The sequence below is a fragment of the Montipora capricornis genome, chromosome 7 (assembly GCF_036669925.1).
Source record: "Montipora capricornis isolate CH-2021 chromosome 7, ASM3666992v2, whole genome shotgun sequence".
NCBI lineage: Eukaryota > Metazoa > Cnidaria > Anthozoa > Scleractinia > Acroporidae > Montipora > Montipora capricornis.
In genome coordinates this window covers 30,544,009-30,571,407 of record NC_090889.1, presented here as the reverse complement: position 1 = coordinate 30,571,407, position 27,399 = coordinate 30,544,009, and the positions used below count along the sequence as shown (strand labels likewise).

Genomic DNA, 27,399 nt, shown 5'->3' with positions numbered 1-27,399 from the left:
GTACACTCAAACACTTTGACATACACGCACAAGAGTACATACAAAAAATTAGAGATAGGTGCACAAGATTACACACAAACCCATAGAGATAAGCGTACAAGATTAGACGCAAACGCAAACACTTACACTAAGATCGGGCACAAAAAAAGTACATACAAAAAGTAAGAGACAAGAGCACAACAGTACAATAGACCATTTTCGATATATTAAAATTCAGTCCTAAACAAAAGGATTTGTTTGAGTTTATTCCCCAGAGCCTCGAGATGATGCCTTTTGTTTAGGACTGAATGTTAATATATCGAACGTAGGCTATTACAAACACACATACATACTTACACGCAAACACTAAGACACGGACGCTCAAGAATACAGACAAACGATAAGAGACAAACGCAATCACCAAGATACAAGCACACAAGACTTTTCCTAAAGTTTGGTTAGATGGAGTGTAACGATTCTTGAAAATGATTAAAAGGTAACATTCAAAAAGCGTGGCTTATAATAGCCTTTGTATTTCCAGGGACAATTAAGAGACATTGCAGTTTTAAACTCAACCTTTGGAGAAAAAATACCCTTTCTATTTTACACTGGTTTTAAGAACGCAGTGCTTAGGAGACGCATTTCACTTTAAATAAGTTTCTGCTTCTTTGCGTATTTTCAAGTTTCCGTGCGTAGATTTTGCGCATTACAAATTCAGTGTGAGGTAGAAAAGGTCATTATCTTTTAATTAACATGGCATCTTGGAAAGTATTTCTCTGCTGAGACTCGATAAAAATAAGAAGCAAAAACGTAATTTTGGTGCATTTTTTTTCTCCGGAAAGAGAAGCTCCTCGATAGGAGCAAGCTTTAAGCGCAACTTTGAGATTTCATTTTTGTCTTAAGGCGCAGCTTGCCATGTTGATTTTAAGATTCTCCTTGTGTTTGCCATCTCGTGCTAGGATTCCTTTTCTCTTGGAAAGTTCTTCAAGTGTTGTAATAGTTTTAGGTAGAAAGTCACTAAATTATTTTACACGAGATGGTATAACGTTTTTTCATTAGTTATTTTTAAGCTAAGGTCCTTATGCTTTTTGTGCGATAATTTTTTGTCAGGGGAAACTCTGTGCAAATTGCGTCAAATTTTCCCGCCAAAAAACTTAGAAAAATACGGGCGCTTAAAATACGCATGCGCCAATTTTTTTTTAAAAAAATCACATGTTTATATTAGAAATAAATAAAGACTCATTAAATATTGTAAAAACTAAGAAATGAACACAAAACAATAAAGTTTGAAGAATGTTTATTCATCTTTGACATTTGATACAATGAAGTATATACGATTAAAAGTTAATTTTAATTATATACTGATAAGATTTTTTAAAAAAAAACGGCGCATGCGTATTTTTGACGCCGTATTTTTTCTAAGTTTTTTGGCGGGAAAATTTGCCTAGGTCAACCAAGGTCACGTCAAGTGAAAAAGGTCGTTGTAAATTTATTAGCAAATGTTGAAGAGAAATTTCTTAGCTGTTAATAAATGATTGAAATTATTGTCTATTTCATAAAGCCCCAAAAATTGATTGGTAAACTTGATATCAGCAAGACATCCAGAAGGCCTTCTCTTACAACAAATGCAGTTAAATTGCTGAAAATACTGCCGTGTTGGACAAAGGGAGATTCAAGTTAACCATTTAAGACAAAGATTAGATAAATGCTGTTTTTGGTGTTTAGATTTCCTAAATGGCTGCGCCCAGGAAACTAAACATCAAACAAACAAAAATCGAATCTTCTCTAAATGTTTAAATTTATCTCCGTTTTGCCCAACGGTGCAAGTATTTTTAACAATTTAACGCTTATTTGCTGTAGGAGATAAGGCTTCCTTCTTAAAGTGCACCTAATCTAAAATATTTCTCGCCTTCAATATTAATCTCCCCACCCAAAGCAAACATGTTTTACCATTCTTACCTCGAAATTTTCGCTTTTTTTCTGTCGGGCAACAAGTGCAAAATTATCAAAACTAACAGGAATTTGGACCCACGACCGTGATGTGAGAGGCGTGGGTCTACTCTCGATTTTACGTCACAAACTGCTTTGGAATGCGAAGCAGTTTGTGACGTAAAATCGAGAATAGTAGGCCCATGCATCTCACATCACGGTCGTGAGTCCAGATTACTGCCAGTTCGACCAAGTCTACGTGGCTTGCACGGCACAGAAAAAGCGAAATTCTGTTTGCTTTGGATGGGGAGATTTATATTTGGACCGAAACATATTTGAGTTAGGTGCAGACGGTACAATAACATAAAGACGTATCTTGCAAAAGTATCGTTACGAGCTAAACGACAGCGCTACGAAAAATCTGATTTAGGATTACAACGAAAGCATGGAGGAAATCTTATGGAGAATATTGCGCGCTAAAGAGAACTGCATGCAACGAAAGCGAGCAGGAATTGTACCGTTATAGAACTGAAGCTTGCTGATACAAACAGTGCAACCCAGATATAGCTGACATAATTGACGGCATAAAACGAGAAATCCTTGATGAAAAATCAATAATAACTAAGCTTGGAAAAGAACGAATACGTATTTTACTCCTGAAAGTGTACTTAACTTTGTAACTCTTAATTACCGGTAGAGAACCTCCCAGAAAATTAAGAATGAAAATAATATATTATAATATATGGACCGAATGCATAAATGGCGGCCAAAAAAATATTCTTTTGTTTATGTGCTAATTAGACTCACTAGCCTTGCTCTCAAGCAACATTTCTTTTGTATTTTGTACATGCAAACGAGGCTAGTGAGTCTAATTAGCACATAAACAAAAGAATATTTTTTGGGCCACCATTTATGCATTCGGTCTATAATAATTATTTTCTTTCTCTAAAAAAAAAAAAGACAGTATCAGAAACAATTTAAAACAAATTCCTTAGGTTCCCGGTTCCATTCTCCTCTTTCATTGACAAAAATTAAAAAGTCGCGTTTGGAGTAAGGTGAAATATAGTCCAAGGGAGTAAACTAACACGATAATACACATGTTCAAATTTTCTTAAAATCTCCATTTGAAAGATGCTAGCCATGGCAGAAGAACTAATGCTATCAGTAGTTTATCAAGCAATCCGCATTAATTGACTGGCAACACTGACTAAGGTCTTTTTGGGGGGGGGAGGGGGAATCGTACGACCTGTCTCTTTTTTGTCTTTTGTTTGTCAATTGGCGGTAAATCTACTGCAAGAAAACCAGTCGGAAGTCGGACGTCGGTCAGTCGGTCAGTCGGTCGGTCGGTCGTCGGTTCGTCGGTTCGTCGGTTTCGCGTGTCGGTCCGTCGGTCCGTCGGTCCGTCGGTCCGTCGGGCGGGCAATCAGCCGATCAACAATACATCAGACAGACAATCAATCAATCAGCTAAAAAATCTGATTTTACTGAACGAGTTGATAAAAGCAAACTAACCACCATAAGAAAGATTTCCGAGATTTTCGAGCGTTAGTCCTTTCTTAAAGAAAACTGATGAATTGCGCGTGTATGAAAAGTTCCTGGTTGGCATTGACGCATTGACGTAACGTTCAGAGATCAGGTTTTGGTGTGTTGTAGAAAGAGAAATTTATTTTTGATATAATCTACGAATAGGTTTGGGTAGCTTGGTTCCATTTTGATTCCCTTTACAACACCAACGATTTGTTAGCAATAAATTTGTCAGCAAATGAAAAACACTTGAAAGTCCGAGCCAGTTCAGCCAGACGAAAAAGTTTTTCCAAGCATGATTTTTTTTTTGATCAAACGTTGATCAAAACAAAAATTAAAAATTCAAACACTTGGATCGTTTCACTGTGAGGGGTGACAGTGTATAGAGATGTAGTGTCCATTGCAGAGGAACTGAAAGTACGAAAAATTTCAGGTGCATGTTTGCTGTTTTTGATGAACGACGGTAGTGATTTGACTATGAGTGCCACTATTTTGTCTAAATAGTTCGAGACAAGTTTGGTGGGGCACTTAACTACATGTACATGCTGAACCGATAGCACGACCAAGGCTGTTTGGCTTGTTAACTTTAGGTTTGAAATAATGCACGAGGTTCTAAGAGTTATGATGACGATGATGATGATGATGATGATGATGATGATGATGGTAATGGCAACTACTGCTGGAACGATATGACGACCTGCGTTGTTACGTTTGTGAATTTTTGGTTTGAAATAATGCACGAGGTTCTAAGAGTGATGATGACGATGATGACGATGACGACGATGATGATGATGATGATGATGATGATGACGATGACGATGACGATGATGGTGACGATGATAGTGACGATGACGATGACGACGATGATGATGATGATGATGATGACGATGATGGTGACGATGACGATGACGGTGACGATGGTGAGATTTTGGGAGGTAGTTAGCAATTCTCCTTTGGTAATAAGATTCTTGATTTCTTTCAATTGGTTGGCCGAAGTGAGCTCTATGTAAAATATAGTTTAATAAGAGTTCTTTTCTGTGACGAAAAGCTAACGCTCGAACCGTCAGCTCACAAATGGTTTTCATGGTGGTTAAATTTCCTTTGTCAACTCGTTTGATAAAACCGAATTTTCGTGTTTCACTCACCACCAATGCAGCGGCACAGTTTCTTTTGAAACAAACCTCTTCATTGGTCAATCAGTCTAAGAGTCATTCAGTCAGTAGATCAATCAGTCAATTAGTCAAAGGGACAGTCAATCAATCAATCAATCAATCGATCAGTCAGTCAGTCAGTGAATCAGTCGATCAGTTGATCAATCAATCAGTCAGTCAGTCAATCACTCACTCATTCAGACAGTCAATCAATCAGTAAATAAGTCAAAGGGACGTTCAATCAATCAATCATTCAGTCATTCAGTCATTCTTTAAATCAATCAATCAATCAGTCAAAGGTTCAATCAATCAAGCAGTCAATCAAACAGTCAGTCAGTCAGTCAATAGTCAAAGAATCAAGCACTTCCAGCAGTTAGTCAATCAATCAGTCAGACAAGGAGTCAGTCAATCTATCAGTAACTGAGATAGTAAATGAATAAATCAGTAAACCAGTCAATCAATCAGTCGGTGTCAATGAATCAATCAGAGTCAATCAATCAAGCAGTCAGTCAAGTCAATCAATCAATCAGCTAGTCTTTTAGTTATTCAGTTAGTCATTCAGTCAACCACTCAAGGGCCCCCTGACGTGTTTTTTGGGCTTCGTTGCTAAGGATGTAATGGTTAAGTAATTTGAGAGAATTTGGCATTTTGGTCAGGTTCCAACTTTAGCAAACCAATGACCCTAACTATGACGTCATCATGCCACGCTCATGGTCACGTGACTAATAAAAGAAAACTCTAAATTTGTCTACATGCTACACAATTTGGGTATTTAATCAGTGGTTTGACAATTTGTATTCGTTTTTGCATCCAGCCAAGCATGGTTTTCTTTTTGTTTTCAAAACTGTTCTTTTTAAAGAGAAAAACGATACTGAAATATCCATAACTCTTTCAAAAAAGATGATTTGAAAATATCAATGCTTAGCTATATTCTGTAATTGGAGGTGAAACGTGCCATATGAAAAAAAAAATGATTCAATTTAAAGACCGCCGGAAATTTAGCTTTTACTCAAACCGGAAGTCAGTTCGTTTAGGCATGCGCAGTTGATCTGAAACGAGCGCGAGGAAAGGGCGAGGACAAACCTTCGATGCAAAAACAGTTCGTGCGGTGACTTTTGCTTGTGAGTGGGTTTCCTGGTCAGCTCACGGTATGATGACGTCAGTCACCGGAAGTAACATTTCACTTCGTTAGCAACGCGCGAAAAATCCGTCTGAGGGCCCTTAAAGAGCCAATTAATCAATCAATCATCAATCATTCTGTCAATCAGTTACTAACTCAATCAGTTATTTACTCGGTCATACAGTCAGTAAAAGAGCTATTACTAAGTTGTCGAGCCCATATGAAGTGGTTAAGATGTCGTGCTGCGTCGGTGGTGAGTCAAAAAAGAGAATTTGGTTTTGTAAACACAAAATTACGTACGGAATATCGAATAATCTGTCTTCTTCCTCAGCCTTAAATGACTCAATTCTTACTGGTAAATACATTCTCTATTGTAAAAGCAGTGAATGGAGATTCAGAGTTTGAAGGAGAATATAAAAATAGAAAACATGCATAGCTATGACGTCTAGTAAGTACAGAACTTTTTCCGAGAAGTGGTCAGTTTTTATAAGTTTACAGATAGTCACGTTGGTGTGTCTCTTTGTTGTTTGATGTAAAATGTTGCTGAAGATTCAATTGTAATTTTAATCCAATTCACTATATGTTTCCAGTGTAATCGATTAATATTAAGCGAGTTGATAAAGTTAATTAACAGTCGTTGGAGATATTTATAATCCGATATTCGCAACGGCAATCGTACAACAGTCCACAGTCATGTGAAACAAAAATACGTTAAGTTTGTGACCGTCAGGTCAGTATTCGAACTGTCTTAATCGCTTTGATACTTAGTTCAAATCTCGATCAGTCAATAAATTGTGTCAGTATGATAATAAAGTGTTTGTCAGTCTCTAACGGCTCCGTCAATTCCAAGCACGCGCACCCCATCGCAGGGCATTTGTTGGGATTTATTTTCGCTAGGGTGGGGTGGGTGGAATATTTGCCAAATGGGTCAGCCCACGGGTGAGGCTACGTCAAAAGTAACGCTTTCTGTCAAATGTTTAAAGCACTGTGGTTCGTTGCTTATTTCTAACTTTGTGATTGCTGCAAACATCCAAATGAAAAAAAAAAAGAGTCGTGTCAGGAAGAACGGATCCTGCCTACCCCTCCCCCCCTAACTGCACCAACATCTACAAAGATATTCCAATGTAGGGCGACCTGATGTTTCCAAGTGCGAACATGCTGGAACAAAGCTTGGCTGGCTTTGTAGGGCAAGATTTCTAATTCTAATTCATAAATAAAATTGAGTGCATTTGGCTTCGAGCCATAGTCAAAGTAGAAGCTATATATAGAGCTCATTATGCACTTGTTAACCAAGAAACCAAGTCCTCACAGTACTTGTCGACTTCGCGAGTAGCTCCTCGTTTTCACTGAACATACTTATTTGTAAGAAATGTTGTTTTTCTTTACCTGCTTCAGCATTTTGAAATAAGCTTGGCGTAGCTTTTATTTCATTGAAGAGTATTATTTGTTATAATTACGCTGTCCTCTTCAGTACACTTTCCCAAAAGCCCGACAATCGCAATTTGAACGAATTAGCCGAACCCACCCCTTGGTTATTTGCAAGTTTACTGAAAAAAAAGGGAGAAATACACGACCAATGCCCAAGGGGATGAGGGGACTTGGAATTGACGGATCCAAAAGTCGGAGACCCGAACAAAACTTAAGAGGGTCATTGGGATCGCGTACGTATTTTATGTTTGTAGTACATGGAAGAGTTTTCGGTAGCTACGATACGCCGCATGTCAGCTGCTTGGTCGGTTGTAGGATTCAATGTCGTTAGGTCCCATTGTCATCGGTTTAGTCTGATTTTCAGTTTTGGTTGAAGTGCTAGTGTCGGGTTTCGTTTTGTACTTGTCAACGTTGTCCCGACTCGATCATGGCAAGAGAATCAATTTTGAGGTAAAAGTCGTCGGTATTCGGCTTTCGGAAAACGAACGCCTTTCAAAAAATCTTGTTGAATTGTAAGTTTAAAAAAAATCGTTTGCATTGCAAAGCGAATTATAAATTCGAAAAACATTAGTTGATGGACCTGTTGATAATCCGCCCTAGAAGTTAGATATATCTTAGGTTGCACTGTATGAAAACTTAAATCTAACTGTAGAATTCGGTGGTATTCGGTGATAAATTACCGTATTAACCTGTCATATCCATGCCTCACTTGTATCAAAAAAGCGCAAGTGCTTAGGCGCACAGCAACCCTGCAGCTAACGCGCGCGACTTGGGTGCAGGCAGCAAACGCGCGCGACTAAGATCGAATCAATCCCTACTGAAATTTGAGGTTGAAAAAAGCACCCTGTGGTCCTGCAAATTCCCTTTTTGAGTCTTAATGGTTAAACAATCAAAGGTGTAGCTTCAGGTGTGGCTTCAGCTTGATTTCATCCCGAAATGATACCACTGATTTTCCATAGACGAGCGAAAAGATCTAGAATTCCTCTCATTTCTTCAATCTCTTGAATGGCTGCATTGAATAATGCTTTCATCTGCCGTCATTGACTGTGAATCTGTAATCACTGTAATTTATTCCTCCCCCTCCCCCCCAACCCCTAACGACAACCATAAATACATGTAAATTTATATCACCGCTTAGTTCTGAAAATCTCAGCTTGAGTGAGTTTATTTCGTATGTCAGATGTCTATCTTCCTTGCAACTTAAGTGATATTGAAATGGTTGAAAATATGGAGTGAATGGTTTGACGCGTGACTTTATAGGTGATACCAAATTCTCTTACGTTTAAGCGACGATTGGGCGCGGTGTAGGTTTCATAATTATGGGAGCGTCTCTTTGGGATGGGAGGGGGTGGTCGAAGCTTAAGCCTGCATTCTTATTGCATTCCTAAGGCTTGCTTTTGCCGCAGATCTTAAAACCGTGAGGCCTTACTAAAGGTGAATACGGTAATATTTATCTGATCTAATTATTCTACCTCTGCTTCCCTCTTCCTCATTTCACATGATCATCTTCCTCTTTGCTTGACTTGTGATGGACCTCTAACGTTTCCTTCCTGCACCAAAATAACCAAGACGTTTGTTAAAAAAATACTGTGTTAATCGACACTGAAATTATACTGATGCATTTTAAAGATGTAGACGAGGTTTACCAATCTTTAACTCGAGTCATTTGACAATGTAGAGCGATTGCAATGCTGTTGTAGCAGTCTTTGGTGCAGATCTAGTGTGCGTTTCTCAAAAAACTTGAAACTATTTGGTCGTATTTTGGGAGGCGTAACTTAATCCCTCATTATCTCAAGGAGAAGCATTTATTTTCAAGGCATAGAAACGTTGTAATTACTTGGCTCTTTCTTCTCTAAAAAACTTTGTACGAAAAGGTTAGCTTTTGAGTCGTTGGGAAGAGATCGGGAAGCTTGCAAAACCTAGAAATATTTATTGACATGCCATCCCGTGCCGTCCCTTCCCCTTCCGTTGCTATTTTCGGGACTTCTATGAATGGGCTTCGGACCGGTTAAATGTTTATTGCAGCTTATCCCGTCCCGTCCAGTCCCGTTTGTATTCCCTTTGTTTTCCGATAATTACTTCCGTTCCAAATATCTTAGCACTCTTAAAATCTTACCTTTCAGTTAATTAAATGGCGTGTTGAGCTCTGTACTTGACTTGGTCCTCCGCTATGATTGTCATCTCGAATCATATCCGATTGTGTCTAATGAAAGAAGATTAAAAAATAACATTATTTAATATACATATAAGGTAATTGGGAATTAGGCAGGAATTTTATGACATTTTCAATTTCCTTGTCGGAAAACATCCAAACATTCAAGAACTCCTTACCTTGTGCAAAATCAACTTCTTTGTTCTTTAAAGTATCAGTTCGTCTCTATCGGTAAAGATGTATTTAACCTCTTGTCTTTACAGGGAGCACCTAAAATTAAACCATTTTATTGATTGATTAACACTTCGTAATGATTAATTATGTCTGGGGATTAATCGAGTAACAGCAGATAGCTATATCATATATATTTTGAGTATCTCTCCCACCTATTAACTTTCCTGTCTCCTCATCGAATTCTATCTAATAAATATTACTGCTTTTTTTCATGAAGATTATTGAACCGTTTGGCTTGGGCCACCTAAGCTGATTTAAACGGCTTTGTTATCCCCCTTGAACTTGATCCAGAAAGAAATAAAAAACTAAATTCTAACCGAGCGTGCGATGAATGTACGTTACTATTAACTTTTTTCACAAAAGTGTTTAATACTTGTAAATTAAAAGAAACAAATATTGAAACTTAAATTTACCTGTAGTAATAAAAGTTTTCGTTGGAAATTCATTCCCCTCAAATTTGTCACTCCAGTGGGGTCTACCACAGAGCTGCTAGGTCCATATGTTTTTCCTCGATGGTTTCAGCAACAGGAAAAACGTGAGCAAGAGATTATTGCAGCAAATACTGAACGGAAATGCTTCATAAATAAGCATTTCTTCCCGGAACGCCATTTTGGATCTTTCTTCGTAACTGTTTCAGCAACGTGGGTAGTGTAGATTTGCATATCATTAGCATATTCCAAAAAATTCCGACAAGCTCTGGTACGTCTCGAGAGAATATTATATCTCTTCCAAAAGCAAAAAGAAGTTTGATCGCCAGCCTCGAATTAAAACTATCGACATTATATGTTCAATGAATTTCAAAGGAAAAAAGATGTCATGTTTTTTACTAAGCAAAGATCTTGGCTGTAGATTTCTTTGTTGTTGTTGACTTTTTTCGCAGAAAATAGAGTTTCAACTGATGTAAACATTTCTTTGAGAGAAGTGTTGATGAAATCTTTATAGAACTGTCTTGGTGGACAGTTCAAATGGTGTTTAATGACTTCTCAACTATGTAAAGCAGGAAGAGAACTTTCAAGGATTTTTGGGCTATTACGGACTGTTATTACCCGACTACTATCCGACGACCTTTCGGAAATCTGCCGAAGATTTCCCGACTATTTTCCAACACGATTAACAACAAAGTCATATGTAGACAAGCACAGGTGCTCTCTGGTCAACACATGCCTACGAATAAAATGAGGTAAATATAAACACCTTTTGCTTTTGATTCATTTACTTCTCTTTAGTTGCGTACGTCCAAGCTTGTCTTACTTTCGTTTTTCGACCTATTTCGACGACAAAATACGAAAAAAACAAAACAATAGCCTTTGCATCATATTCGTTATTTTCATTTTCCCCATATATAGTTATCATTGTTTTGTTTTGTTTTGTTTTGTTTTTTTTTTCATTTTGATCAACTGTCATATATCGCGTCCTGTTCCTATTATATTTTCCTGTCTGATCGCCTTAGCAGGAGAACTCCACCCCAAATCACCATCCCCCCAACCAAAGGAGATTATGTGTTATTAAAAATGACGTTTGCTTTGAATTTCGTTTTTTTATCACGCTGAATAAACCGCATAACGTTTTCAAGTAGTTTATTATATCCTATATAAAACCAGTTAGCAGTAAATGTTCATTAACGGAGAATAGTTCCCCACCCCTCCCACGTCATATGCTCATAGCTGTGGGTGACTCGTTCCAGCCTCGCGCATTTTTTGAATGAGATGGCGGAAATCTGACAATGCACACAATGCACAACCACGTGAACCACGTTAATTCCTGCAGTATTTTAGCAAATGTACGAAAAAAACGTATCATTACTTACGTTGAAGGAATATTAGAACCTTCAGAAGGATATTCTTCGATATCATAATTTGGATCTTTAATGGCAGGGCCAAAAATAGCAACTGATTCAATATTTTGAGTGAAGCTTGCTTGCATTAATTAATGAATGATCGACAAATATATTCGAGAAAAACAGGATAGAAGGAGAAATCAACAGCTTGGAATTGAAGATTTTTTCAGCGCTGGATAGCAAACTGCTCAACCCTGGAGGCGTTCTATTTTTACTTCAAAACGTGACAGACTGTTCGATCGCGGTCAAAGAATTTTTTGGGAGGGTCGTCTCTCCAGATGCGACACGACTTCCGACGAGCAAATCTTAACTGTATGAAGTGTTCTAAGAATTTGCTGCCGCTTAATTGTAATTAATTCTAGGAAATATCGCAGGCCGTTTGTTTTACAATCCACATAGCTTTGAAACTGCGCGCCCCAAAGGCGAAGTCAGAAAATTAAGGATCATTGAGACTCCCCCAATATATTTTACGCAAGTATTTGAAGCAGACATGGTTTATTATCTGACAGTGACGTTGATTTCGCGAGTCCTTGTGTTCCTCTTGTGGAATCCTTTGGTATTTTCATCGGTCAAGCAACGCGGTTGTTTGGTGATTCGTGCGAGAGGTGGAGATCGTATTCATTTTTACGATTACAATGGAACGTGCAAAGAAAGTGTCAATCCGTGTCAGACAATAAATGGCTCTACATGGAAAGCTTCACGACATGACTGTTTATGCCAGTGTTCAGCATCAAGATCTTACAGAGGAGATGAAGGCCATTGTGTGGAGAACAGGGTCATTCGAGAAGGTGCATATTTCCGTTATATATTTTATTTTTTCTATTCACTGTTTTCAAATTGATTGCAGACAGTATAAAACACCAGTACATGCTCACATTATTTTAATCTTTTACGTACTGTATGAATAATATTATGAAAATAATATTCAATAATAATGAATAATTATGATAATGATAGTAATAAGAATTAGAATGAAAATGACTTAAATGAGTATAGTATATTTGTTCCTACCCTTCAGGTTGTGGGGTGAACTTTGTTGAAACATGACAGATGAAAAAAATCAATAATTTACAAAAATCATCAAAATTTAATTCTCTTCTGGTCCCTGTTAGCTCATGATACCTAGCAGTGGTCTATGTGGTGGGTAGCTGGATATTTCTTTCTGGCTTTGAAACCCCTCTGCTGGCCTTAGCCGGTCAGTGTGAAATTTTCACAAAAGATAATGATAATAGGGCAGTGATATAATTTCAACTTACCAAATTAACAGAAAGGATGCTGACACAAAGTTAATTAGAGTGGCCCTGCATCTGTAAAAATAAAATAATTGGATGTAGAAGATGTTTTATGTGATCCGTTAAGGGAAAACTTTAGAAGGCGGCTAATTTATTAACCTACTAGCTCCAACTTTAGAAGGATTGCCTCTACAACACCGTATGACCAAAAAGCTTAATAACTTTGGTATGTGAAATGTGAAGCAAAAAGAAATATTGTTTAGCAAAATTTATCCAGTCATCATCATCAATCCAATTTTGATCCAGGTTTATCCCCGTAAAGAGGGGTGGCCGGAGTTACCCCACTTTGGCAGCAATCTCTCTAACTCCCTCTCTCCATCTCACTCGATTCATGGCATCCTTTTTCTCCAATCCAACACTCTTGCTCTCCTTCTCCACTTGCGTCTTCCACATCTTCTTTGGTCGTCCCCGTTTCCTCTTGCCCTTCACTTCAAACTCCCAACGCTTTTGTCAGAAAATGCCCATCGTCCCTCCTCAACACATGCCCGTACCAGATTAAAGCCTAATGGGTTACCATAGCAACAGGAGAGCTATCTACAGCTGTAGCCCCCCTCTCCCCCCCCCCCCCACTTTTTTCCTACGGTATTGATGTCTCCTAAATCTCTTCACCTAAAATCCCCCAACACTTCTGTGACCCACACCAGAGCCTAGCCCCCCACTTTTAAATGCTCTCTGGGGTGGCCCTACAAAATTAATATCCTTCATGTTCATAACTTTCCCTGTGGGGCTTAATTATTAAAGAACTCACACACTGTTAGAGAAGAGTAGGGGATGGAGTCCACGGTATTGTGGCTCTCTTGGACAGCATAAGTGGCTGGCTTGGTGTGATGTCTCCAAAAGGCTTGTGGTGTAGATGTATGAGCTAGCTGAGACCACCTTAAGTTAAGAAGCCATAAGTCAAAAAGAGACTGTTTTGAGTGCTGGAACATGTAGATGTAGATCACCATCACCATCATTATCAAAACAACAAAACCATCTTATGTGAGTATCCCTTTCTTTCACAGGATGTACTTTACTGTTCAACAGAGAAAACAGGGGTGGTCCTCTTCGAGTGTTCAATAATTCAAGCTCACTTAAATTCAAAGCACGGAGTCTTCCAGTAGAGGATTGTAACGTTACAAAGACGTACTACAGGAACGTAGCCTGGAAAGAACTTCAGCCTTTAAAAGCAGCAAATACATTTACTATTCGCCATGAAGATATAACGGCTAAAAAGCATGCCCATTTTCTTGAGGTAGTATGTTGAATCTAACCTCTATAATGGTGTTAATACATACTGATAGGCTCTCTACAATCAAAATTTTGATGCAGTTCCATTATTGATGAATAAAGAACAATAATTACTGGTAATGAAAAACTGAAAACAGTAAAATACTTGGGCAGATGGCTTAAATCAGAGCTCATAAAGATATTTTGGTCCAAATTGGACACGACATGTTGGAGTAATATTCAAAATATGATATCACAGTCTTCAAAGATGCCAACGTTAACCTTTGGAGATCTAAAATCTTTGGGTTTTTAATGGTCTGAGTGGGGGCTGGTTCAGGGATCCCGTTTAACCCATTGACTCCCAGGGGTACCCCATTGACGAGTAAAATTGTCTGGTGTTAGACAGTAAAATACTCTGGCCAGTTTTAAGGCCGGTTTGGATGTTAAAGGGTTAACCCAATAAGACATTTGCAAGATGGCGCCATTTAATTACTAGTACCAGTCTCTAGAATCCTTTAGGTTTTGCTTGTTTCATGCTAATTAGAGCTATTTTTATTTTTGGGAATACAAAATTTAAATAAGAAAGAAAAACAAACTGAATTCTGTTAGTGATGTTGTAGTCAAATGACGCCATCGTGAAAGTTGCCTCTTTCCATTCCAAGAGCGGCATTCAGTGTAAGTTGGCTTTACTCTAACACCAGGCAATTTTACTTGTCAATGGGGACCCTTTCTGGGGTGATAGAAAGGGTTGAAGGTTCATTTATCAGTTCTTTTTTTTGCTTGTTCAGTGGGACAATGGACAGCCAGTGGCTGAATTGCTAGGCAAAATTGTCAAAGTCCACATAGAATGTGCAAACAAAAATCAAGGTAGAGGTGGCAAAGACGGTGGATCATTGTGCATTGTGTTTAAGGTGAATGGCTCCACCAATTTATCATGTAAGTAGAATTTTGAAATAAATTTATATGTTTAGTATAATTGCATACATGTAGGTGATTGCTGATTTGCTGCGCAGTGATTATTACGTGATAATTACCAGTTTATAAGTGTTTTGTTTTTTTTTCAAAATGGCCTCAAGTCGTTCTGTCGAGGTGACAGACACAAAAATTAATATTATTGTTTTAAAGAAAATGCATATTTTTCAAATAATCACGAATGTAATGATTGGGGTAGACTACAACAATAATTTATTCACCTCAGGCTCAGTGAATATTGGTGATGAAAAACGTCGACAATGTCTCAGTTTTTATTCACTGATATTCTCCTCACCTTTGGCGAATAATTGTTAAATATTTGAAGTGTGGATTATACATGAAATGGAGAATTGATCCTCACACGTACAGTATAAAAATTGGACAATTTAACCACTCAAGATCAGTTGGAAGCAGATCAATTTGATGGGCTCATGTGTTCAGACCCTGAAAGGACACAATGAATGAAACAAAAATGTATAATTATATTCAAAGGACAGTTTAATTATAAAGAAACTGTACCTAACAGACACAATATCAGGCTGGTGTCTGTATTAAATAGACAATTGCTTGCTGGTAAGTTCAGTCCACAGAAAATATTAAAGAGCAAGCTAAATAGGATCACTTCTCCCTTTCGAGGTAAAATTTTCTTATGCATTTTAAAAGGTGTCAAATTTATGTAATTAGGTATGTAGTAGATAAGTGTATCTTTAATAACCCACGGTTTTGTAATCTATAAAGCTCATGACATCCTAGCTCTTACAGGAATATTACTAATAATTATTAAATTATAAGCCTCCATTGTTGCAAGAATACAGTGGCTGAATACTAAATACTCCCAAACACTTTCTTTAAATTGCAGTTGAGTTGTTTGTATTTTGATTTTTGCTTCTGATCAGAACTGAATGATCTGACACTGAAATGATCAGCATAATTTATCATTGTCATTATAAACATGATAAGTAATGTCACTATCCTTTTTAAATTGAACAACTTTAATAATTATTAACACCTACAACCATTTTGCTGTGACACACATGTATTGTACATGGGCATTACTAAACCACAAAAACAGCGAAACAAAGCTCCAAAACACCATGTGTGACCCCACCATATATTGAATACTAACAGAGAAAGGTTGGATTTGAGGTTAAATATCGTTTTAGGCCTAATTACATTACACAACGTTATTGCTCCTAATTCATTGAGATTAAGGTTATTATTCAGATTAAGACTGAGATTAGGAGCAATAATGTTTTAGGCCTAATTATATTTAATCTCAAATCCATTTCTTTGTCGGTTAGTATTTAATTTATGGTGGGGTGACATACATACAGTTGTAATGTTTTGGTGCTTCGTTTCACTGTTTTTGTGTTTTGCTGTTCTGGTGTTTCATTGTTTATTAATGTCCCATGTACATGACGGTGCCCATGCCTTATGTTGTACTTTATCATCACACAAACCACAGGTGCATACATGTACCGCAACAAGGCCAACACCTGTTACCCATAAGTAAAATACAAATAAGAATTTACCCCAGAGATTATCGTAGTACTGTTACTATAAAAGGAAATGGGAAAGTCGTGATTCCTCAGGAGAGAACAGTGCATTTTGCAATTCCAAATGTATGTGATCATGCAATCAGAAGAACAGGTGTCATGTAATACCCGAGGAAGGGGTCCATTGAAGAGTAAAATCATCTGGCTTTAGAGTAAAACCTTTAAGTGTCTCTCTTCGGAGTGAAGAGTTAACACCATGGTCACCATTGCATTATCCAAGTAAAAATTGAAGGTAATTAATAAACGTTGGACTGGATCAAATCAGATTGCTCACCTCAGATCGAGCGAAAACGGTTTTGTAAGCCAAAACTATCTGATGTTTGCGCCAATTCCACCATGGTTAGCTTTAAGGTTAGGGCTAGGGTGATTTCTGAAGGTCTTGTCATTAATTTTTTCACGTTGATCCGAGGTGAGTGATCCGAGTTGATCCAGTCCGACTTTTAATTAATTTTGTACAATGTACCTGCCTGTAATAAACTAAGGGTCAGTGACTTGCAAATTGTTGTTCACTGGGCTTGGAGAAACGTTCTCTCTTACAAAAGTATTAAAATAACATGGTTTAACACCATTCTGACTATTCATTTGTCAGGTCCAATTGTTGAATCACCGTCATTCCCCACAAGACAAACTGATGTTCTCAATATATCCAGCACGTCATCTTCCATCACAGTGAGTGCAATCATTTTCAAGTTATGTACTTGTGCTACTGACAACATTTAATTGACCAAAATTAATGCAAAAATGGCAGCCAACAAATTATTTTTTGTCTTATGTATTAATTGGCCTGTTAGCCTTGTTAACACATGTAAAATTGAAAGAATTTTTGGAGTAAAACAACAGGCTAGTCAGACTTATTTTCACAAAGACAAAATAATAAGGTATTAGATTAGTTAGGGGACATTTCGTAGGGCTCCCTATACAGGGTCCCCCATTTCAAATGCAGTATTTGAATAAAATAAGTACATGGGCGTAGCCAGGATTTTTCAAAGGAAGGATGGGGGGGGGGTCACAGTGTGTCAAACAGAGGGTACTCGTGTTCGTGAATATTGTAGGTTGTTTGCATAAAAAAAGGCTAACATACGGGGGGTTAAGGGCACCCCAGGCCCCCCCCCCCCCCCCCTAGCTACACCCTTGAAGTAAATCATAAAGAGCTTAAGCAGTCTAAGCACGTGACAAGAAACAGGAAGTATTTAAACAGGAAGAAATCTGAAGTGAACGTTATTAAGCACAAGACGTTTTTTAGCCACAGGCAGAAACCGAAAGTGAAGATTTCACATGCCAGGACAGTGGTCTCTTGTTAATCTCATTCAGTTTACTTCCAGGAAATACAAGAAACTGTTCTGACTGAAAAGCCGTTTACCGAAGGAGTGAATGCATCAGTTGGACGTGAAGAAGATGATGGAACTTTTGGATCAGATGATGACAACAGTGATAGTGGATTATCTGTTGGCAAAAGAGTTTCGCTTCCCGTTTGGCTCATTGGTGTTATAACTGGTGGTGCAGTGATAGCCACACTTGCACTCACAGCAATCGTCTGGATGTGCTGTAAAATGAATCGGAGGTAAGATTTCAGACATGTAGTGGACAATGAGTTGATTTGGTTTGATTGGCTTTGATTTCAGTGTTCGATGGCGCTGAAAAGAAAAACCTTCAGGCAAGTATAAAGCAGATTATGTGACTTCAAGGGTAAATTAGATAAGAATGTTGATCTATCACTTTGAGGTCTTCCCCCAGCCCAGTCACAAATGGATTTATTTTTAGATACACTTTACGCGCGAAACAAACAAAGGGCCGCCAATTTTAACCAATCAGAAGAAGCCATGTCGCGCGTGACTGCTTCTGCCTTGTTTTTTCAGGGACATGACATTTGACTTTCGCGGGAACAGATATTCTAAAAATAGACTCATTTGTGACTGTCCTGGAGAGCACACCCATGCCATAACAACACTCTTACGTAACTCACTCTTGATGACTTGACGAAAGCAAAGAAGTCAGTTGTGTGCTTTTAATTATTGCCTAAACAAGATTATTTGGTATGGATTAGCTAAGTAGAGAGACACCTGCCCCTCTTTCTTGGAATAATTATATAAAGTGTAGTGTTTCTTTGCGTTTGAATCAATAGCGCTTGAACTCGGTAAATGTACTTAATGTTTGGACTCTCCTTTTTCCTTTATTTCTTTCTTTATATATATATATATATATATTTTTTTTTTTTTTTTTTTCGGATTCAATGGATTTTTGGTATCCCATTTGCAGTCCCCCTATATATTCGTTTGCAATTTCGTCAACTTTCAAAATAACGATCTCCAGATTTGGCTTCTAGGAAAAAGTACGTACTAATTTTTAAAGCAACGTCGCATGCTTTTACTTATTACCAACACTTTCGTTCCACAAAGACGAGTAAAATCATCTGGCTTTACATTAGAATCGACAGTTGTCACTCTTAGCAAGGAAAGAGTTTAAGGACGTTCGCGCCCATTGCTACTGCGCATCTTTTTGCACATGTCACGCACACGTTATGAATCGTAGACCACGCAAGTAAACACGATGCTAAAGGCGCAAAAAATTTCCAGAAGAAGGGAACATGAAAGTATGTGGCATCATGGGATAGCTGTGGACCCAGGTCTTCTCGGAAATGTCACGCAATGGCGTGACAGTGCGAATAGACAATCGCTTTGAGAACTTCGCAGCAATTTTACTCTCTTGAATGCTCGGTGACCCCCATTTTTCTTTCCGTAGATCACTTTCTTTCTTGATTTTGTCCATTTTAACAAAAAACTAAAAAAATCTGTACGTGAGAAGTTACAAATATTTGGCCTTTTATGCTCTCGTGCGACCAAAGTTTTCTTTCTTAGACTAATATGTATTGTTTTTCAAGGTCTATTTCACCTCAGAAAAAGACATCAGCTGCAAAGGTTAATTTAGTTATATTAGTTATGTTGAACTGAGTACGTTTACCTGATCTAAATTTCACTCATGCAGCTTTTTTATTGCTGAAAGTTGTAAGCTAAGATCGTCTAAAAGTAACGCAATCTTCTAAAAATGCACCTCATGATCTCGAAAACGAGCACGGTGACCCCCCATTTTTTTTTGCCTTTTTGGCAAAAGTAGATCATTACCTTTCTGCGTGGCAAGTTTAAAAAAAATCTGTACGTGGGAACGTTTTGGGCGCGAACGTCCTTAAGGCTACATTAAAAGGTTAAAGGGTTAACATTTCGCTTCGGCCTATTAAGGGGTTCCCCTTTGGCAAGCAAAATTACCTTTTGTTGAACACAGTGAAATCTCTGAGAGTTGCTCTTAGGAGAGAAAAAACGTTTTTATACCAGGGTAAGTAAGAAAGGAGTAGTTGGATACTTGTGGACAAGATTACTTTAAAATTCGAATCTCGCTATCGTACACAAACTCGAACTTGTGCACCAACCTGGCGGTCGCAAAGAGGGAGCTTAAGCAACGACAACGGCGGCGGCGGCAACGAGAACGTCACAAATTTGCATATTTAGTGAGCAAAAGCAATAGCTTTGCACGCCCTGCACGGGCGTTTTTCACATTTGTCCATTTCTTTGCCGTCGTAAAACAACAACGTCAAATAGCCAAATTTGAGGTTTTATGAAGAACGTTATCACTTGAGGATGAATTTTCATTTTCTCCCCTAAATTAAGCGCCGTTCCGACCAGTGTCATTTTTTAGGAACTACCACACCCTTGCCATATTATAAAAAGGTTGAAATAGTTACGAAGTGATTACAATAACGTGAATTTATATTTTGAGATGACCATCGCGTTTCCGTCGCCGTCGTCGTTGCTTAAGCTCTATCATAACTTAAAATGAAATAGCGGCAGGGTACTACAGTTTTCTCAGGGATGATTTATTCCAAGCACGGTTTGCGTTAATCAAGATTTAGCAACTGTCGGAAATTTCAGGTGTTGGCCACAGGTAAATACCGGCATGGTTCGAGCCATAAGGTATGGGCCGTTCTGATTACGTAATCGAAGGTGCGTCACAGTTTGATAAACGGTTTTACTTTGCTCGTGTAATCTTTTCGGAATCTTCAGCGGGTCAGTCAAGCAGGTATCTAAGCAGTCAAGTAAATTATACAGAAATTTGTAATCTTGTGAGATGTTAAGAAAGGAGTCTTAGAACGAATTGAAGTTCAGTCTGTTCTGCCTTCCTTTCAGAGCTTGTGCCCAGTCTAACCTTGCAGTCAGCAAACAGGACACACTTCGGTTCAATGCTATTTCGCTTTAAATTTTTACGAGCTCGTCAAGCCCTTCTGTTTGTTTATTTATTTATTTGGCTCCAACGTGTGATAGGTTTTAATGAGATCTAAAATCGTGTTTGTGTTTTTCCACACAGGCGTCGGAAGAGACGGAAAAAGAGGTCACTCATGGGTAAGGAACGACCGATTTTTGCAATAGTCACTTGAAGGAACCGCGAAAGACTTGGAGATGTGTTAATGTAGCTATCTTTTTAGGTGACCTTTTCGTCGACGTCGCCGTTCGTAGATCTTAAGGATGAATAATACGGGTAGTGATTTCCTTCAACTTGTCGCGCAACACTGTTGCTTTGCAAGTTGAAAAACTTTGTTGCTCTTTTTACCAACTACGTGGCCAATTGGTCACGCAACAAAATTCTATGTTGCAAGTTGCGTCAACATGGTGCGGAGAGTAGGAAGAAAGCTCTACTTTTGGCAACAAATTGATGCAATGAGACTTGTGATTCGTTGTCGCTGACAAGCGCGGCATCGATGCAAATTGAAAAAAACAAACAAGCAAACATGGCTGACAGAGAAATAGGAATACTGTGTGCGAACGAAGGTGAAAAAGTGTCAGACGAAAATAAACTCAGTCTTTACGAAGCTCTAGAGGCCTATCCCTGCCTATGGGAAAGATCAAGATTGAACCACAAGAATAGGGAGCGCCACAAGTTGAAGGAAATTGCTACCCGTATTACCTGGCCTTTATAGCGGGGAGTTTTAGCAAGGACAGCGGAAATGTCAACTACACCGTCACTTCAAAATATAACTTAGCGCTGTCGTACGAATTTCGCGATTATTACATTTTGTTCACCTTGGGTGAACTATCATACACCTTAAACAATATGGGCGAACTATCATAGACACCTTGAACAATAGGGGCGAACTATCATACAACTGGATTTATGGGAACGATTTCCTGTTGTATGCTCTCGTTCCCTTGTCGTCAAAACCTGAAATTTGGTGATTTTACCTTGTTGTTTCTTGTTGTTGTTGTTGTTTAGACTGCGGCAAAAAATGCACTGAAATGCGTGCAGCACGTGCAGCACAATTATTTAGCCTTCGTTAACCAATGATATTCTTGCTTTGTGGCGTTATCGTTGCCGTAGCCGTCGTCGTTCCTAAAACTCCTTAGTCCCCATAGTGATGCAACCACGCAGACGCGTAAACGAGTGGTTAAGGACAGTGCCTACTATTGTTATTTCGCATACCTTTTGCGCATCTCGAGATACTCGGGTTTCCTATGGCTGGTGCTTATTAATACAAAGATATTTTTGCGTGGTTTAAAACTATGCGGAGAAAGCAGAACTTTTCTCCAAAAAGAAAATTGGGGGTAATCATGCCATTTTCAGAGGTAAGCTTAAAAGCATCAATTTGGAAAAGAACGCCATACATTTCCTTGTATTTTAGAATTTTTGTAAATATTGTTTATTAATTGTCTTTGAAAAATTGTGGGGAACCTTAGTCCCAATTTGTTTTTGGATTTCGATACCACATGTTAGGATCTGCTTTTCCCACATATTCTGCATAAACTGCGCGAAATACCTTTGAATTAGTAGGCACCGTCCTTAGTGTCTTTTGACTGAAAAACAAGAATAAGACATTCAAAGTGCGAACAATGATGTCAATGATGTCAATTAACTGAGGGGATTCGCTTGGAAACTTTAGGTGTCTCTATCACAGAACAAAGCAAGCAAAGTTGTGAGCATTTCTTATGTACACTGTGGAATATTATCTATTCCTCACTGCCTGATTTTGTAATGATACGATAAACCGTAGTCTCGCAACCTTTCAATTTTCATGACCTTGTGGGACGTAAAAAAACCACACACCATTCGCAGAGTATTGCATGGGAGATCTTGGTGCTGTGGTCTGTATTCTTATGGTAAGGTTAAACGCACAGAGATACTGGCTACGACAAGTTACTCCGAGGTTAAATAGAGAAATGCTGATAACCAACAGGTTGGTTCTCTCTCTTGCTTTATTCTACAGCGAGGAATCCAGTAGACAACAATGACGAAACGGCATTTGTCCCATTTCACGTCCCAGATTGTGCTCCTCGCGAGTGTGAAGCCGGATATGCCAAAGTTGGTAACCCCGTTCGAAAAGGTTACGCTGTGTTAAAACCTGTACCAGGGAGCACCAGATCAGATTATCAGCGACTGTTAAAGCCCAAAGAAGGTAAGTCGCCTATATATTTATTATAATACTGCTAGCAGTCTCGTTTGCTTGAAAAACGTGATATGCTAGGGGCGAAGCGCCTCTAAACGCCCACGCTACTCGCGGCTCGTGGCTTCGCCCCTCGCATATCGCGTTCTCTCGGAAGAGTTTCGAGTAAAACAGAGACTACTCGCAGTCTACCTATATATGAAAGCATGGCGTTTACGTGACACATAAAAGTGTTGTAATGACCATACCCACACGTAACAGGGAAGAGGACCTGGACCTGCCTCCTGAAATGGTCACGTGATTGACAATTGCGTGATCAATAGTTAAATCAAGCACTTGACTGATGAAGACATTGTCACCACGTCGAGATATTTCTGTTTAAATACTGATTCAGTGCTCTGACTTGGTGATTTTTTTGGATGAGGGTATGCTTCTAGAGCAGAAAAATAATATTTTCGATAATTTCATTCTTGTTTGAATTCCGAGCTGAACTACTCCGGAATAATTGTTCGCGAGATCCTTTGAGACGTGAATGATCCAGAACGTTCCTAGATTCCAACCCGAGAATCCATCCCATTCTTATTCGTTTACGCAAAACTATTCCATTATTATTCGATTACTATAAGAAAGATATCGTTGACGTCACCTATTGTCATTAATGTGCCAACCAGAGCCTCATTGGCTGTCGAAACAAAGGGTCTGTTTTTTACCTGAGGTTGGCTCATTTAAGTAACAAAAACAATGTTTGTAAACAGATATTTTCCCTTTATGAAGTGTTTGAAACATTGCTTCTTAGATCACTCGGGATATTTACTTCCAATGGAGGAAAGAGACCCACCGGAAAGAAGACCGACAGAAGACATGTCCACCATAGAACCAGCAGTATACAGCGAAGCAAAGGTCTCACCGCCTCCAGAAAACAGATCCACGGACAAAGAATACGACTATGCAAAACCAGAGAATTTTACAGCTATACGATCAAGCCGCGCAAGTCTTGACAATTTAGATTTCTGTGTCAGCGCCGACCAGCGTTCTGTTGAATGCAAAGAGGACCAAAAGGAGGATCAGGAGAATGGTCCTTCGTCTCCTGTTTATGTAACGGTAGAGGGCCCTAATTCACCCCCATTGGAGGCCCCTTCAGGAGAGTCCCTCGAAGAGGTTCCAATGAAAAATGGACCTGAGAGTACCATTCCTTATTATGTTGAACTTATGTAGATCTCGAACCTAGCATTTCTTTGACAAATAGCAGTTCAGTAGCATAAAATAACTTGGAACTGCTGTTAAGTCGTTACGTTAATTTATGACCATAATATTAATATAATATATGTGTACATATCTATGCATTATATTAAGGAAGGGTGACATCTTCATAAAGCTAATTTGTAAGAATGAATAGAATTTACTTAAGCTGGTAAGTATACATCGGTTTATTTGTATGCCGTAAAATCGCGGAATACTGTATATTTATCCTACTCGATTGTAACTTTGTCTTTGAAGGCAGCCTCGTTGCAGACTGCGAACAGTTTCCCTTTTGCTCGAAAATCCGCAGAGAACGTGATCTCCGAGGGGCAAAACCGCGAGACGCGAATAGCGCGGGCGTAGGGAGACGTCTTCCTACGCCCGCGCTTCTCGCGGCTTCGCCCCTCGCGTATCACGTTCTCACGGCGGATTTTCGAGCAAAAGAGAGACTGCTCGCAGTGTAGCCTCGTTGCAGATTTACACGGGAAAACAGTTATGAAATAATTTTGTTGAGTATATAATGAATAAAAAATCGTAGGAACTTTCTCGTGCATGTCGTGATTTATGGGAACGAGTGGTGTTTTGAAAGTTCTCATAATTGCACGAGCCGCAGGAGTGAATATCTATTGTGAGCTTAAACAACGACAATAGACCATATTCGTATTCTCGGTATTGGACTGGAACTAGCTTGCAATGGAGGCTAATGCGGGCAAAACTTTTCAAATGCAAATACTTTTTAATATATTCCCCCGCATTAGCCTCCATTGCAAGCTAGTTCCAGTCCAATACTGAGAATACGAATATGGTCTATTGCTGGTTTTCACTCACGTGATCAACAGCCATGTTTTTCAACGAAAACAAAAGGAAGCGTTTGCATAATAATAGAGTTAAATTCCCGAAGGATTTGGTCGGGGCACCAACATGGCCGCCTCTTCTTTGTTTAGGGCACCAACATGGCGGTCGTGACGTCATGTGAAAACCGAGAATTATATTGCAAGCCGGCGAACCCCCAATTCTGCATATTTAATGACATTCCTTTGAATGCTCCGTACGTGCCTTATACAGGCAATTAATGAGCCATTTCCAAGTTGCTGTTTGCCTCGGTTTCGAAGTGAGTCTTGGTGCTCAACTATTGTAAGGGAAATGAGTTTGATTTGCATAAAAATACGCAACTCATTGCCATTTGAATGGTTGTGAACCTGGACTCGCTTTGAAACTGAGGCATGCAGCAACTCGGAAACGGGCTACTTCTCTGCTTGCACCGCGTAACAACTCCCACGACAGAATAGGGAAGATATCTGTTTACAAACATTGCTTTTGTTATTTAAATGTGCCATCCACAGAAACAAAAGATCCTTTGTTTCGACAGCCAATGAGACTCTGATTGGCACATTAATGACAATGGGTGATGTTAATGATATCTTCCCTATAACTCTAAACCGGAGGAAATGTTTGCAATCACATTTGTCAGACGATCATGAATTTTTCAATTTCCCGGCCGCCACAATATTGAATGATTGTGACGTGTCATGGTTGCCCTTCAGAGACCAATTTGTTTCAAAAATAAACCGAAAAACAATAGGGCAAAGCCTAAACACCTCACAAGACGACGTTTAAGATCTACGACGCGACGGTAACGAAAACGTCATCTAAAATTGCAAGTTCAGGCCTCGGTTGTTCAAAAGGTGGATAACGCTATCCAGCGGATAAATCGTTATCCAGCGGATAAATCGCTATCCAGCGGATAAACACCAGCAAAACCAAGTGAGTTATCCAGTGGATAGTGATTTATCCAGTGGAGAGCGCTATCCACACTTCGAACAACTGGGGCCAGGTCTATAAATCTTTTTCGTCATGATGTCGGTTTGTCTAACTTCTAAAAACTAGCGCAACTTTCCAGGAACTGAATTAGGAGGTGCGGTGTTGAAGACTCGACAGAAATTTCGAATTCTTCACGTTCTCCGTAAAACTTGAGAATTGGTCATTTCACGTTGCAGAGTTCCCGAAAACGTGAAAGAAATGTACAAAAATGCACGTGCAGAGCGTGCAAAGCTATTGTTTTTGTTCATTAACTATGCAAACTTAGTGGCGTTTTCGTTGCCGTCGTGTCGTTGACTCCGTAACAGGGACGAGGCACTTTACGATCTACGACGCGATCGTCAACGAGAACGCCACGAAACAACAACATCATTGGTTCACAGAGGAAAATAATCGTGCTGTTCTCTGCACAACAACGTGAAATCACGAAATTTGAGGTTTTGATGACAACCCGAGCGTTCAAATGTGAATTTTTCATTCTCTATTTTTGCACTGAAACCAGATTTCCCATCTATTTGTCCAAGATTGTAGGAGGGAATTGAACCCACATCCTTCGGGTTAAATCTCCGCTGCGCATGCGCTACCGACTGAGCTACAATGTCACGCCACTTTTTGGGATATACTTTGTCAATATTCTAAGGCCAAACCGCGAGAAATTCACGTTAGGGCAAAGTTATGTTTTGAGGTGACGTTTTCGCCGTCGTAGATCTTTAACTCCCTTCTGCTCAGTTTACGAAACAACGACGACCACAACAACTTTAATGCAACTATCATTGGTTAAAAGGCGAAAAACAATCGTGCTGCACGTGCGGCACGCATTTTATTCGCCTTTTTGCGATATTAAATCTGCATAACGATTACTTGAGAATTCAAATCTGAATCATTTGTCGTATTTTTTTTTTCTTCGGGCAGCCGTATGTAATAGGCCATTTTACAGTTGTTTGCTCTGCGACCTAGCCTATGAATGGCTGCGAGGCTGCCGGTGACCTTGCATTGATACAGCCCCGACTGCTTTTATCATGCAAATTGTGTTGTAATTCTAATTAGTCCGTATTAACATTACAAAAGCACGGAGGTTTGTATCAACACAGGGTCACCGGCAGCCTCGCTTCCATTCGTAGGCCAGGTAACTTAGCTACAACTGTAAAATGGTTTATTCGGTAGCCGTGTAACGAAAAAAGGGCACGTAACTTAGAGATCAAAACTTTAATATATTTAGTTGTTCAAATTAAATGCTGGTTACGCAACCAAACTAAAACAAGCTTTAACAATTGTCTTTCTCGCCAGACAACGCGCAACGCAGAGGTTTTGACATGTATTTTTCGTTCGATTTTCGTATAGATATTCGCAGGCGGAAATGACTTAATTCAGAAGTAAATGCGTTCGTAATATGTATATCGTAAAATGTAAGGTAGTGTTAGTGAATTTTTCAGTAGGATTCAGATAAGTTAAATGTAAACGAAGGATCCCACAGGTTTCTGGCTTTGCTTAATCCACTCAGGTTGCTCCATCCGCATTACGCACTATGCATTACGCTT

General features: G+C 39.0%; 1 protein-coding gene and 1 long non-coding RNA gene across 4 annotated transcripts in view; one reads left to right on the top strand and one right to left on the bottom strand.

Moving 5' to 3' along the window:
* Positions 1–10,132, bottom strand: part of LOC138057819 (uncharacterized) — an 18,284-nt gene extending 8,152 nt beyond the window's left edge. For 2 of the 3 annotated variants that reach the window (XR_011133724.1, XR_011133722.1), the window contains exons 1-4: positions 9,931–10,132; positions 9,463–9,553; positions 9,248–9,334; positions 8,604–8,681 (exon numbers count right to left, since the gene is read on the bottom strand). This is a non-coding gene — a long non-coding RNA (uncharacterized lncRNA). Of the gene's footprint in view, positions 1–8,603; positions 8,682–9,247; positions 9,335–9,462; positions 9,554–9,669; positions 9,759–9,930 lie in introns of those variants that run through there. The other variant, XR_011133723.1, reaches the window with a different exon arrangement.
* Positions 10,133–11,210: 1,078 nt separating this feature from the next.
* Positions 11,211–24,584, top strand: LOC138056874 (uncharacterized). Its single transcript, XM_068902802.1, has 8 exons — positions 11,211–12,142; positions 13,651–13,880; positions 14,644–14,791; positions 16,973–17,052; positions 17,706–17,944; positions 20,737–20,771; positions 22,628–22,816; positions 23,601–24,584. The coding sequence occupies exons 1-8, from the start codon at positions 11,845–11,847 to the stop codon at positions 24,017–24,019; spliced, it is 1,638 nt and encodes a 545-aa protein (XP_068758903.1). The 5' UTR covers positions 11,211–11,844; the 3' UTR covers positions 24,020–24,584.
* The last annotated feature ends 2,815 nt before the right edge of the window (positions 24,585–27,399 follow it).